Source organism: Pogona vitticeps, chromosome 5 (assembly GCF_051106095.1).
Source record: "Pogona vitticeps strain Pit_001003342236 chromosome 5, PviZW2.1, whole genome shotgun sequence".
Classification (NCBI taxonomy): domain Eukaryota; kingdom Metazoa; phylum Chordata; class Lepidosauria; order Squamata; family Agamidae; genus Pogona; species Pogona vitticeps.
Window position 1 is genome coordinate 162,237,555 of NC_135787.1, and position 14,563 is coordinate 162,252,117.

The window sequence follows — 14,563 nt, forward strand, 5'->3', positions numbered from 1 at the left end:
AGAAAAGTATCATCTTATATATGGAAAAATATGGTATACGAGATGCACATATACACAACATTTGCATATCACTATGTATATCCTATGCAATCACATACGATTACTAAAGTCTTTGAGGGAACCATTAGATGATTTATTTTTCTCAACTCATATCTCTTGATTACCACCCAAACTCAAGAGAAAAGTATATAGACAAGCAAGCAGCAACTCTTGTCTTACCAGTCCTAATACTTGTGAATGAGAACCTTGGTCAAATACACCCGTCTGATTGCAGAAACTGATCCCCCAGCGTATTAGGTTGTTCCAATTGGAGTTGCGATCAAAATAATGGTGCACTATCTTGGGAAAACGTAGGACTACATCACCAAAAAAGGCAGTGTTCTCCACCACATGGGAATATGCTGAAGAAAAGAATCACAAGGGTGGGTGGAGAGTCAAGTGTCATTCTTAGAGGTTTTGCCACAAGTAATGATCAAACTTGGAATCACAATGCAAAATGCTTCTTTCTTAATACACTGGTTAAAGGAAGACTCCCCCCTCCCATCTTTGCTCACTTCATGGAAGGGTAGGGATCTGAACCTGCATTGTTAGGAAAAGGAGAATGCATTTTACCCCAAGTTCACTTATCCACAGTACAAGGAAACAAATCTTGTACACACAGCATTTGACAAGTGAAACACTGGGGGAACCCATTAGCCAAAATCCCTTTTATGGAGCTATGCAAATAGCATAACTTTTGGAGACAAATAGTCCCAGGTTAGGAAACCACTAAAGGCATGATCCATTGCACACTGAATCAGGCAGATCAGTATGCAACTGATAATGTCTATAGTGATTTCTTAGCTTTCAGCAAATCACTCCAAATGTTACACTGTTTATGCTACCCAGTACTACTAGGTAAGAGGATCTAGGCATTAACAACCAAACTTCTGAATGTCGGAATTACAACAGCAATATGCTAGCCCACAAATCTGCTTGAAAACCTGGCGATTACTGTATTTTCCGTGTATATAAGACGCTCCCATGTAGAAGACAGCCCCCCCCCCACTTTTCTAACCCAAAATTACGAAATCTTAACTTAGCTTTCAGTATTCAGCCTCTGGGCTCAGAACGCTCAGACATTAGGAGTCTCTGTTTCATCTGAGCTTACAGGCTCCACCTCCAACGAGGTGTGCTCCAATTGGTTTATTCAGCATCAGCTGACGTCAGTTCCATAAGGCCCATGATTAGAGAAAGCTAAGTCTCCTGAGTGTAGGAAGCTAAGCCTCGTGATTGAAAGAAGCCTGTTTACAGAGACAAGGTATGGACAGTTTTGTTCTCTCCTCAGCTTACTTCCATGTCTAAGATGCCCCTCAATTTTTACTGTAATGATTTTAGGAAAAAGTAGTGGATATCCCAGACAACCCAGACAACATAGTTGCTGACCTTGAGCCAGACATCCTGGAGAGTGAAGTCAAGTGGGCATTAGAAAGCCTGGCTAACAACAAGGCCAGTGGAGGTGATGGCATTCCAGTTGAACTATTTAAAATCTTGAAAGATGATGCTGTTAAGGTGCTACATTCAATATGCCAGCAAGTTTGGAAAACCCAACAGTGGCCAGAGGATTGGAAAAGATCAGTCTACATCCCAATCCCAAAGAAAGGCAGTGCCAAAGAATGCTCCAACTACCGCACAATTGCACTCATTTCACACGCTAGCAAGGTTATGCTCAAAATCCTGCAAGGTAGGCTTCAGCAGTATGTGGACCGAGAACTCCCAGAAGTACAAGCTGGATTCCGAAGAGGCAGAGGAACTAGAGACCAAATTGCTAACTTGCGCTGGATTATGGAGAAAGCCAGAGAGTTCCAGAAAAATATCTACTTCTGCTTCATTGACTATGCGAAAGCCTTTGACTGTGTGGACCACAGCAAACTATGGCAAGTTCTTAAAGAAATGGGAGTGCCTGACCACTTTATCTGTCTCCTGAGAAACCTATATGTGGGACAGGAAGCAACAGTTAGAACTGGTCATGGAACAACTGAGTGGTTCAAAATTGGGAAAGGAGTACGACAAGGTTGTATATTGTCCCCCAGTTTAACTTCTATGCAGAATACATCATGCGGAAGGCTGGACTGGATGAATCCCAAGCCAGAATTAAGATTGCCGGAAGAAATATCAACAACCTCAGATATGCAGATGATACCACTCTGATAGCAGAAAGTGAGGAGGAATTAAAGAACCTTGTAATGAGAGTGAAAGAGGAGAGTGCAAAAAATGGTCTGAAACTCAACATCAAAAAAACTAAGATCATGGCCACTGGTCCCATCACCTCCTGGGAAATAGAAGGGGAAGACATGGAGGCAGTGACAGATTTTATTTTCCTGGGCTCCATGATCACTGCAGATGGAGACAGCAGCCACGAAATTAAAAGACGCCTGCTTCTTGGGAGGAAAGTGATGACAAATCTTGACAGCATCTTAAAAAGCAGAGACATCACATTGCCAACAAAAGTCCGAATAGTTAAAGCTATGGTTTTTCCTGCAGTGATGTATGGAAGTGAGAGCTGGACCATAAAGAAAGCAGACCGCCGAAGAATTGATGCCTTTGAATTGTGGTGCTGGAGGAGGCTCTTGAGAATCCCCTGGACTGCAAGGAGAACAAACCTATCAGTTCTAAAGGAAATCAACCCTGAGTGCTCACTGGAAGGACAGATCCTGAAGCTGAGGCTCCAGTACTTTGGCCATCTCATGAGAAGAAAAGACTCCTTGGAAAAAAACTTGATGTTAGGAAAGTGTGACGGCAAGAGGAGAAGGGGACGACTGAGGATGAGATGGCTGGACAGTGTCTGCGAAGCAACCAACATGAATTTGACACAACTCCGGGAGGCAGTGGAAGATAGGCGGGCCTGGCGTGCTCTGGTCCATGGGGTCACGAAGAGTCGGACACGACTAAACGACTAAACGAAAGTGTCTTATACATGGAAAAATATGGTATGTCATTCAGTCTGACATTTTTCCTACAAGCTATTCAAAGAAAAAGGAGTCCTGTGATAACACTTTTAAAATACTTGAAAGATTGTCTTACAGTGGAGGGCATTATCTGTCCTCAGTCATCCCAGAGTGCAAAATCCTTAATACTGGGCTCAAACTACAGGAAGCCAGATTTAGGCCGAATATCAGGAAACACTTCTTAACACTTAGAGCAGTAGAACAGTGGAACCAATTACTCTGGGAGTGTGGTGAGCGCTCCAACACTGGAGGCATTCAAGAGAAAATTGGACAACCATCTATCAAATCCGCTTTGATTTGGATTCCTGCATTGAACAGGGGGTTGGACTCGATGGCCTCTTAGGCCCCTTCCAACTCCATTATTCTATGTAGCATTTTGAAATTGTAATAGGAAAAGGCATTTTGAGAGCAATGACTCACTATACTCCAGGTTTATACCACAGAAAGGGTATTTGAAGATACATCTTTCCTGTCATGACAGAAACTAATAAATAGAAACTATTTAGATGACAACTCTTAAGAATGCCTCAGCCAACCTGGCAGAAAGAGTTCCAAGTGATCTCATTCCAAAAAAGGAACTTTTAAAAGCCAACTTATGACAAAATTATTTTAGGATAGAAAAGTAAGGAGAAAATGGTACCAATGCCTATCCTTTAGGTCCTAGCACTAATAGTCAGTTTTCTGTCCCCAAAATTCTCTGCAGCCCACAGGGCCTGCCAAAATCTAACCCAAGATATGCACTTTTAGTTTTTGTTTTGGCGGGGTGGGGATTGATACTGCTGAGGATAAAAATGAGGAACTCCTTCTGAACATCCCAATGGCCATACTAACACCAGGCAGCATACTTTATCATAAATGGCAATACCTTAGATAAAAATCTATTTTTCTTTACCACTAGGAGAGTTTTTACAGAGTGTAGTACTGTACTAGGAAGCAAAGCAAAGGGCACTCTGCTCATCAAAGCATTTTAACAAGTGACTGGAAACATAAATACAGCCAGCTGCAAATAGTAAATGTATGCACATTTATGTAAAGTATAGAAATAAAAAGGTCTAAATTGACTAAGTTCAGACATAAAACCTATGGTTTTAGCTGAGAACCTGGATTTTTTTCATTCAAAATTCTAAAACTATTGCCAGGATTTACCAGAGATGAAGTGTGTTACCATTTTAGATATAAATTAGCCAACTCAGTATAGAGGCCCATAGCTTTAGACATGTGGTATGAACATATTGGCTCCAGTGGGATGCATGCAACAGACCAAGACAAGATCACAATGAACCCATATGTTCCTTTAATGAGACTGATCATCCCTAAAAGCATGAAGTTTCCATTACATACACAGCTGAAATAGCAAGATTCTGTTCTGCTTCGTGTACCATATGCTACGAAGTCTCTCTTGGCTCTGTTGCCATTCCAGAACCTTTACAAATGCCAGAAATGATGACACACAAGAACAGAAGTGACAGGGTGGTTAAGGAAGAGTAGCCAAGATGGCAAGAGAGCTGCAATGCCATTACAGCTCAGAGTTAAAAGACTTGATGGACAAAGAATGGTGGGTGGAAAACTAGGATTAGAAGAAGAAAGAGCTCCTACCATCCTTTAGCTTCTCATCCTGAGGGAACGGCCCATCTGGTGGTACGTCTGCTGCTATAAGAACTGCCCGGGAGTCTTCAAGAACCTACAAATCACAACACCAAGACACCTCAGGTTATTCCAATTCCTGCCAAAGACAACTTTTCCTGCATTTTGCTGCCAGCAATAGGCTCTTCACAGTCCTCTACCTCCCAATCCTCAACTGAAAGCAGATGCCTATTTGATATCGCCCTGATAAGGATGTAAAATCCTTACTTGCCTTATCCTCACAGGCAAGGACGAGGAATTGTCATTTTTCCTTTTTTTTATCTCTACCCTGCAAGAGATTGAGAATTTTTCCAGAGATATCACCTTGAAGTTTTCAAACAAACCAAACTATTGTGCAAATTCTGCAAAGATGTCCAAACATCTAGCTTTTGCTTTGTAGACTTTTAAAAATCTGAAGCACCTAATCGGTTCTCTGCATCTTTTCAAGCCATCAGCAAGGCCTGCTGTGCTTTCTGTGTTTCATTTCTTAAAGATAAAGGACACTCATTTTTCACATGCTGCTGCAAAGGCATTTTGCAAAAAGCACACAAACTTTAATGGGGAGGAGCACTTGTCTCACTCTCACGCTGGAACCAAGGAATCTTGTAAAGCTTGAAAATTCCTCATCTAGTTGTCCCATCATTCTGAGACAGCTTAAATAAACAGGAATATGGAATTTATTGAGTAGTCTTTCCATCCTTGTGCCCTGGGAGTGCCAAGAATGTGGGAAATGTGCTGCCGTAGGAGAAGTCATTTGCAACCTTTGGCCAGAAAATCTACATTAATGTTGGGGAAAAATATACTCCAACCTCTTGAAAAATACCTTTATACTTTACATGAGAAACAAAACACCGAAGCTCCTGAACCAAAGCTTCCTTACACACACTATATTAATACCCCCCAAATCAACACACACAAACTTCCATTACATAATTACATTGCACAGCAAAAAGGAAAAAAACACTTTTTGCCCATGCAGTGTGGGGGTTATATTAAAAACAGCAACGGTATGCAATTATGTTCACCCTCTTCATGCCATGTCATGCCACAGGAGCCCATCTAGAAGCCACTTGACAAATGCTGACCTCATTGAAATAGCTCCCTGCTGCATGCTTTGTGTTGGTGATGTCATGTGCCATCAAATCAGTTCTGAGCTACAGTGATTTTAATAGGTTTTCCAATATCCAAGATCTTCAAAGTATAGTTGAGCATTACTATTGACCAGAGAACTTCTTTGCCCAAGTGGAGATTTGAACCCAAATCTTCTGAGCCCTTGTCCAATATTCTGTCCACTACACCACAGTGGGTTTCGTAAACCCTGTTAAATACCAGCCCAAACAAATAGACAAAAATCTGCTACTTTAAAAAGTTTTTCCCACGTCTTAGCAAACATCTGGAAAAAAAGTATCTGTATTCATGGAACAATCACTGAAATTGTTTGTCTCTCTTAATTTGCTTCTCTACTCTTTTGTGGATGTGTCAAGTTCAGATTAGGACATTTGAACAAGGTCCTCAGGGCACTATGAGATTTATAACACTCTTTGGAGTTTGATTCTGTGGGGGTCTGTCACTGCTGAGATTTTTCTCTTACAGGGTTAATTTCAGTGTGAGATCAGATAAGCATGTCAATCATATCAAAGTTCATCTCAGTAAATATTGTCCTTCAATGATGTGAGTCACCTTGGGTCCATTTTAAGGAGAAAGATGGGGTAAAAAGATTTTAAATAAATATCAAGTCATAACTAGAGTTATAAATCTTATCGTGCTCTGAGGATGTTGCTTGAGTGTCATACATTTGACTTCAACAGAAGGAACAGGTACAAAAACACCTGGTCTCAAAATTCTGTAAGGTTCAGTTACAGAAGTTACCTGACCTAATACATTCACCGAGCAGTAGCCCCAACCCAGAAACAAGAAATATCAGGATTAGGAGCTGTCAAATTTGTCAGCAGTATCTATGGGAAAGTGGTGCATTGCTGAACCCACCCCTCCCATCCTCTGTCTCTTCCAGAAAGCTCTACACTTCATTTCACTGCACTGTTTAGCAAATTCTGCATGATGAAAACACTGTGCTCCATTAAGCAAGGCTCACTTTGAAAAGACCCTTGAGCATGATGTCTATAATCTTGTATTGCTGATTCACATCATTGAGTTCAATCAGGTTCTTCAGTGCATTCATCTGGTCTTTGCGTTTTACTTCAAACAGTTTCTTATCTGCAGCTTGGTCAAGGGATCAGAACACCTCAAAAATCTTGCTCTGGTCCCTCCCCTCCAACATCCCATGTCTATAACCCCAGAGCACAGTCCTCAATCATATCACATTTGTTTTTCCCCCAAACTAGCCATTACAAGGGGCTGGGCTTCTTTTTAAGGGCTGCATCAAGTTTCATGAAGAAGAGCCAATTGGTAGAGACAGAATACATCTTACAGCAATGGTACTCATCCTTTGGCCTTTCTGATGTTTTGGACTTCAATTCCCAGAATCCCTGACCATTGACCATCCTGGCTTGGGATTCTGGGATTGGAAGTCCAATCCACCTGGAAGACCAAATGTTGAAGCTGTTGTTTTACAGAAACACGAGCATAAGCTAGAATCTTTGGGGTTTAAACTACAACTTATTGGTCAGGGATGGGTGGGTGGGAACAATCTATAAACACAGAAATAAGTCACAGGTTGGAAGCAAGTGAGATGAAAAGAGCAAACTATTATCACTTTTAAAACCATAAAGAGCAGGAGAACCTTACTTATGAAAGAGTGAGTTGTTTGTGTATAAAGAGCTTAAATTTGGATTACCTTCCCCATGAAGAGAAACTTCAAAATGGTCCCTGCATGGTTTGTTGCATTTTTATCCCATCATTCTGCTGAAGATGTTGTGTGTGATTTTCCATTCTCAGTGTCAAAGCAATACTGTGAGATTGGTGCAGGCATTCTCTTGGACTATCCTAAATCACTCAATAACCATTCATGGCATGGTAGATGAGATGTTCTCTCCATAGTGTTCCAAGATGGAGAGATCAAATTTTTGCATCAACTTGAGATATCAGATTTCATCTCAGGCAATATAGGATTAATTGTCTTTCCAAATCTCTGTAGACAAGAGGTTGCCAATTATATAGTGTGTTCTCCATCACTTTGTATTGCAAAGGAGAATGTTCTAGGTTAGTGTATTTGGATCAAAATAAAAGAGATATGTGAGGGTGATATACTTGACTAGTGATCTCACTAGCTCTTGTGTCTAAGATCAGAAGGGCCTTGATGGTATAAGGTGTTTTCCACCATGTGAAGGCTGTGTGTTATCTACTATCATGCTCAAGTAATGTCCTATTTTGATTAATGTAATTTACTGTGTGTCAGTGTGTCCTTGAGGACAATCTCAGATAGCATGGTGCAAATACAGCAACTGGAGCACCAACTAGAACTGGGGTAGCACTTTTCTTATTAAAAATATTTGTTAATCACCATTCAAAATTGTTAGATAGCTATTTTTTAAAAGGAGGATGAGGGGATGTATTAAAGCCAAAAGCAAAAAAGCAAAGTGTGCTGCTTATATACCGCCCCATAGCACTTCAAGCACTCTCTGGGCGGTTTACAGGTTAATTATGCAGGCTACACATTGCCCCCCCCCAGCAAGCTGGGTACTCATTTTACTGACCTCGGAAGGACAGAAGGCTGAGTCAACCTTGAGCCGCTACGCAGGATTGAACCCCAGGTCGTGAGCACAGTTTTGGCTGCAGTAAAGCAGTTTAACCACTGCGCCACGAGGCTCCTCACAGACATTAAATAGACATTAAGACTTCAGAAGGATAGACTTAGATCAATTCAAGGCCAAACTAAACAAATGTGGAAAATATGGAAACTGTTATTTCCTGATGTCTTTATTTTTATTTAAAAATTGGGGCTTTGGTACCATTGGGGTCTCCATTCCTTTCATACCATTTTACCAATGCCCACCTACAGCACAAACATTTTGCCCCCTGGGAGAAACTCTGCATGTATTTGCATGAAATATCTTGGTCACATTACTGCCCAGGAAGAAAGGTACCAAGATAAACAAAAAACTGGCACCACCACCACATGGCCAAAACAAGGAATGCCATGTGCAATGTAACAGGTTATTTATTTTTACATACATATATACACCAGACATGCATTTACATACCCATTACCCCCCCCCCAATCCTTGCAAATCTAGTTCTCTCCCCAAACGACACTCCCTCCCTCCCACTCATTCAATTTTCAAAGCAAAGTCCAGTCAACAGAAGAAGGATACAGATTTCTAATCCTGGATCTGGTGTTTTCTTCTCTGTTTCAGCAGTGACCCCTCTAGATAATAACAGTATAACAAGAAGGGTGCAGGCCTGAAAATAATCCATCCTTTAATTCCTAGACTGGAGAGAGAATAAAAGAAAGGGAAGAGGCACTGTAATTATTTTCACAGTTTAAGTAAAAACATACTAACCTTTCCATGCTCTATGACACCCGACCGTTACTAGCCCAGTCAACATTAATTAATCTGTGTAACTCCAGCTGGTCATCGATTCACTGCATGAAGGATCCATCCTCAACTTTGGCCACAGACTCCAATCCCCACCCACCACTTGTTGATCAACCTAAATGGTTTCTTTCTCCCCCAGTATGAAAGCTATGAAACCTATCTGTACTTTTTCTATTCAGTCACTGAAAAGGTTGTGTGGAAATCCAAAACAGATGTCTGATATCCAGATTACTAAAAATCCAGAGTACTGGATCCTTGAGATGGTCGGTGCAACAGAATAGGAACAGCACTTAACTCTAACTGCTGTCCTCTGACTAGCTTTCTGCTTGCCTGCATCCAATATGTGGAACTGAACAGAGAACAAATCACAGAAAACTTCAGAGGATGGCATCTTTGCAATCAAGCCCTCTGCCAATGAGCCTCAGCACATCTCCTACTCAGTCTTTTCCTGATACTGCAAATGCATACTTGAGCACAGAAGAGGGCAGGCAAGATGTTAAGCGACCGCACAGAGCACACAGCGTTTATAAATGTAAAGTATCACATATGGGAAACTGTAGTGCTGTTATTTTCTAGAGAGAATAGAAGTCTATTACTCTGCGATATTGCTCATTGCATTTTGACACCATGAAATAAGTCGATGTGCACAGTTTAAATTTAGAGAAAACATCAAAGACGGCTATCACATTGTTGACTTCCAAATAGTTGCCACCAAGACCTTTGTGTCTTCACATTTCGGTAGGTCATAGAGCCCTTGTGGAATTAACATAGATCTCTAAAGAACATTGCTCACGTAGCAAAAACTAATGCGACAGACGAAAACCATACCAGACAATGGTAATGTATCTTCTTTTTTTTCTTTTTTGGTAACTACAACCCTTACAATTCCCCAGTCAGCATGGCGACTGGTCATGCAAGATTCTGGGAGCTGTAATCCAAATGATGATGATGATAATTCTAAGTTCTGGGAATATTCTGGGAAGAATCTTTAAAAATTCTTATTCCTTCCTGCATAGCAAATGAAAACAGTATGTTCTCTAAATGGAGAAGCACAAAGCAAATAAAGATTAATTACTATATGAACATCCAAGGAATGTAAGGTATACTTCTCTATTGAAAATTTGGGGAAACTGACAAAATTGTGTTTAGCCTATTCTGAAACACAACTGGCAATAGTTTTAAGCCAGGCCTGAATAGGAGGTGGAAATCACAATGAAGCTGTTTCTCACTGAAATAAATGGTAGCACAACTACAACGTCAGTGGAGAGATAATATGTTCAGAACGTAAGTGCCCAAGAATAGCCATGCTGTACCAGGCTAAACACCTATCTAGTACAGCACTCCATTCCCACAAGACACCCAGTGGCCAACCAGATGCTTCTGGGAAGCCCATAACTAGGCTATAAGTGAAATAGCACCCTTTTACTGTACTTGCATCACCTTCTGGTTGTGAATGCATATTCTTTAGCAAAATGCCTCTAATACTGGAAGTTATATATAGCCATTATGATGAGTAGTAACACACTAAACAAGTTACTACTGGTTCAGACAGTTTCGCCATGAACTATGACAGAGCACTAAGGCTCCATTCCAGTAGAGGAACCCATAAAGAAGGAAGTTATGAGCTATTATTTACAAGTATACACTAACAGGAGGAGAAAATTGGACAAAGAGGCCCATAGGTGGAGTTCCTATGACTCAGGTTCTCAATCAAAGTATTTCCCAACTACCTGATGACCTTGGAATTCCTTACAGCTCTCATTTAGAGATTCTACTCTGACAACTGCAGTAGACAATTAATTTGCTTAGTGCCTCGCCCATCTACTGTCATTTTTAATAGAACAGCACCTCCCTCTTCAAGCAATCTTTCTGGCTTTCTCCCTCCCATATGCAAAAAAAATCATACTACAGAATGCCAGCGGTCCATCTGAGAACACTTGAGTAATCAGTTCTTAACACACATCGGGAGCAACTGCACTTCTAGAGCTAAGAGCGGTATGTTTCTACATTATTACCGAGACAAGACATTTGATACTGAGTGCAGAATTCAGCACCCAAAAAATCCTTGTTGTCTTCTTTCTTTTTCTTGGTTTTTCTTTTTCCTGAAACACGAATTCTTGGCTCTTAGAACAAGAACCTCCTTCTCTTCCAAAACTCTTGTACCTGAGCAGGTCTTGCACACCCTGGGTATTGCAGAATTGACATAGACAGCTCACCTCTGCACTATATAATAATCCCCCCGCCAGCTGACTCTGTTCATCCCCTGACTGTCTCCTGTTGCCTTACCTGGATTCTAGAAGAGGAACAACCTCAGTAGGCTAAGAAATAAACATTAGCCAGACCCTCAGCTATTGGCCCATCACTCCAATCCTGCACTTTCCAATTTTAATGATTGTCCAACCCTGTCGAGTAACATGAAGATGACATGGTTCGCATGTAGGATATACAACTGATATGACAGGAAATAAAAAAAAATACGTTGCTTTAACAGTGTGCCAAATTTCAGATTTCACAAAATGGTAGGTTTTGTCAGATATATAAAAACACGGGCCAGAATCCTACTGGGATTTTACTCCAAAGTAAGTAATATCACATGAGTTATGGCAGTTTATTGCAGCTACCGTAATTAACAGGCTGCCGGCTGTGTGTCTAGTCACATAATGTGGCAAGATACAGTACCTTGTTAATTAGCAGCAGTTCACCATCACAACCTACAGTAAAATCCCAACAGGATTACTTACTAACACAAATAAAGTAAAGTAAAATGTGCCCTATCCACAATATATTTTCCTCCTTGAGAAGCAAGGGATATGTTTTGTATTAAACATGCTTTGGCATGTTATAGCTCTGTCAAATGCATGCATGGACATTTGTATTCCAGCAGACTTTCAGCAAACGAGTGGCTGCTGGGCTTTTAACAGATCTGTTTCGGTTCATAAATTGGTGTGTTTTTAAATTGCTTTTTAATTCAACAGTGTTTTAAAGTTATACTCTGTTTAATTGGATTTTAATTTAACCTTTTCGTAATGTTTGCCTGCATCTCTTTTTACCTGTATCTGATTTAATTCCATTATGAGCTTCATTGGGTCCCAGTTCTCAAAGAAATCAAGTAAACAGATTAATCAAGCAAATGCAGAAGTCCCACTGAAGTCTATGGGTGTTCTTTTCGAGTAATCAAGTATAGGATTTTAACCTATGGAAATAATACTTCAAGAGACAGAGGCTCCTGTAAAATTAAGTTTTACTACCAGTATAAATTCATTCAAAATACTGTATTAATATATGGGTCGGCAATATTTTTGCCTCTGGGGTCTCCATACCAAAAGTATTGACAATCTGGGCCAATATCTCCCCATCAAGCCTTTTCCTTGCAACATGTACAAATATCCCTTGGGGAAAATGGCAGACAAGGAGGGATAAACCTTCCTTCACACCCCTGCACCATCACAATCCCAGTAATCCTGGCTCCATAAACAGCTATTGTCCTGGGGGCAGGCAGTAGGAGGCCTCCAAGCTCTGCAAGTAGCCTGTAGGCTGTGTGTTGCCCACAGGAGTATTAACGACTGACTCCAACCATATTTGTACTGTATTGGGTTCCTACTATCACTAGGCCCCAACTAGGGAACATGTGGCTTTTCAGATGCTGTTGGATGTCAGCCCCACTCTTCTTGGCCTGCGCTCTGATATTTAGGGCTGGGCTCTGCTGGGTTCAATATATAGCATGTGACAGCCTCAACAGTCTCTTAGGATATATTATAAAAGAAGCCAGGAAAAAAAGAATAGATACTTGAACCCCACCATTAAATCTGTATTAGCTACATTTCTTCAGAGGATAGTTTATTTCATGGACAAGATAAAATCGCAAAGATCTCTACCTTGTAAATCAAAGAAAATCTGAACAACTTCTTCTGACTAATAAGACACCCACTAAACTACACCAGGCAGAGCTGTCAGTCCATGACCATCAGGTGATTTTTTCCCTGTGTCCTCTTCTGTCACATTGCAAGTCCTCTTGCTCAGTTGAGTTATATCTGTAACAAAAATTAAAGTAGTTGAGGAAGAATACTTCTACCCATCAGTTCCATACTTTCCTGAAGTGAAACTGACATATGTACAACAGTTCAGTTATTAAATACTAAAAGTAGGTTGGCACCCAAGAGTGACATCAGTTTCCTAATCTACACATCCAAAAATGTTGGAGAACAAATTGGGGTACTATAGTAACTATAGAGGCTAGACTTTGGATAATTGTCCTGTCATATTGGTTAAAACTGAACCACACTAACTTTGGGCTTACTCTTTTGATATTAAAGAACAACTCTGTCTCCCCGTGGATGCAACTGTTGGAGAACAAATTGGGATACTACGGATTCTCATATCAGTATCTAATGTTTATGAGTTATGACCAAGCCAAAAATCTGATCAAACAAAGCATCTTACACATAGAAAGGCAGCATGATCTGAATAGAGTTAAAGCACATATGAAGGATATCATCTGTATCAATAGAAATACATCAGTGCCTTACGTAAGCGAACTCGAAAATTCTGAAAGTAGAAGGGCGTTTATGCTAATCCATATGGACATGTTGCCTCCATATTTGAATCGGCTGTGTGTATGTGGTGAAGGAAGTATAGAGACCTTGGAGCATGTATTCTTGGATTGCAAAATTCACAAACAGAATCGGGAAAGCTACATCTATCCAATTATTTTGGACAGGGATGGAGATGACAAGAAGGGCTGTCTCCAAACCTCGCTAGAAGACAGAAATAAGGCAACAACTTACAATGTGGCCAAATTTGGCCGGCTAACCGTCAAGCTAAGGCAAGTTTGGATTAATCAAATAGATAAAGATCCCACTGAGTAGCTTATGGTGACTAAGGCCATTTAGGCTAGCAAAGGCCCCTCAGGTCACTAAAGGATGACAGTATAAAAATAGAGTTCTCTATTTTATAAGAGTCTTTTATATATATACTGTATATTTTAAATTCTAGCCATTTTGGAACTTGTTATATATGGTCATGAAGATGCTGCTTTGTTGACTTGTCATTGGTTTTGTGTATTGACTCAATGTTTCAATGGCTTTTGGCTAAAATTTGAATAAAATTCATTCATTCATAGATGAGCACTAGAAGCTGCCTTGTGTTGAGTCACATTTTTATTCCATCTAGTTGAATATGGTCAACTATGATTGACAATGGCTTCTCCAGCAGTTCAGTTGGGATCCTTGCTTAGCTTGACCTGTCAATCCTTGAGATCCCTTGGTGGCCTCCCATTTAAGTACAAACCAGGTCAACCATGCTTAACTTACAAAAACAGACAAGATCAGGGTGTGTTCTGGGCAGTACAGTGTCTTTGCCTGTAAATGCCAGTGATCTTCAGCATGTTACTTACTTGGCGTTCTAAAAAGCTTTTGACAAAGTCTGTCACCAAAAGTCCTGTCTGAGAAAATGTAGCAA

At 40.5% G+C, this 14,563-nt stretch overlaps 1 protein-coding gene across 15 annotated transcripts in view; it reads right to left on the reverse strand.

The window, feature by feature from the left end:
- The window catches only part of CCDC134 (coiled-coil domain containing 134), a 35,470-nt gene that overhangs the window by 5,661 nt on the left and 15,246 nt on the right, over nucleotides 1-14,563 (reverse strand). For 4 of the 15 annotated variants that reach the window (XM_020787926.3, XM_078376123.1, XM_078376124.1 and 1 more), the window contains exons 2-6: nucleotides 12,982-13,137; nucleotides 8,882-8,994; nucleotides 6,703-6,824; nucleotides 4,584-4,668; nucleotides 220-401 (exon numbers count right to left, since the gene is read on the reverse strand). In XM_020787926.3, coding sequence (XP_020643585.1) covers nucleotides 220-401; nucleotides 4,584-4,668; nucleotides 6,703-6,824; nucleotides 8,882-8,984 — 492 coding nt within the window. In that variant the 5' untranslated portion in view covers nucleotides 8,985-8,994; nucleotides 12,982-13,137. Of the gene's footprint in view, nucleotides 1-219; nucleotides 402-4,583; nucleotides 4,669-6,702; nucleotides 6,825-8,881; nucleotides 9,000-9,934; nucleotides 9,954-11,392; nucleotides 11,509-12,981; nucleotides 13,138-14,563 lie in introns of those variants that run through there. The other 11 variants (XM_020787924.3, XM_020787928.3, XM_078376122.1 and 8 more) reach the window with 8 other exon arrangements.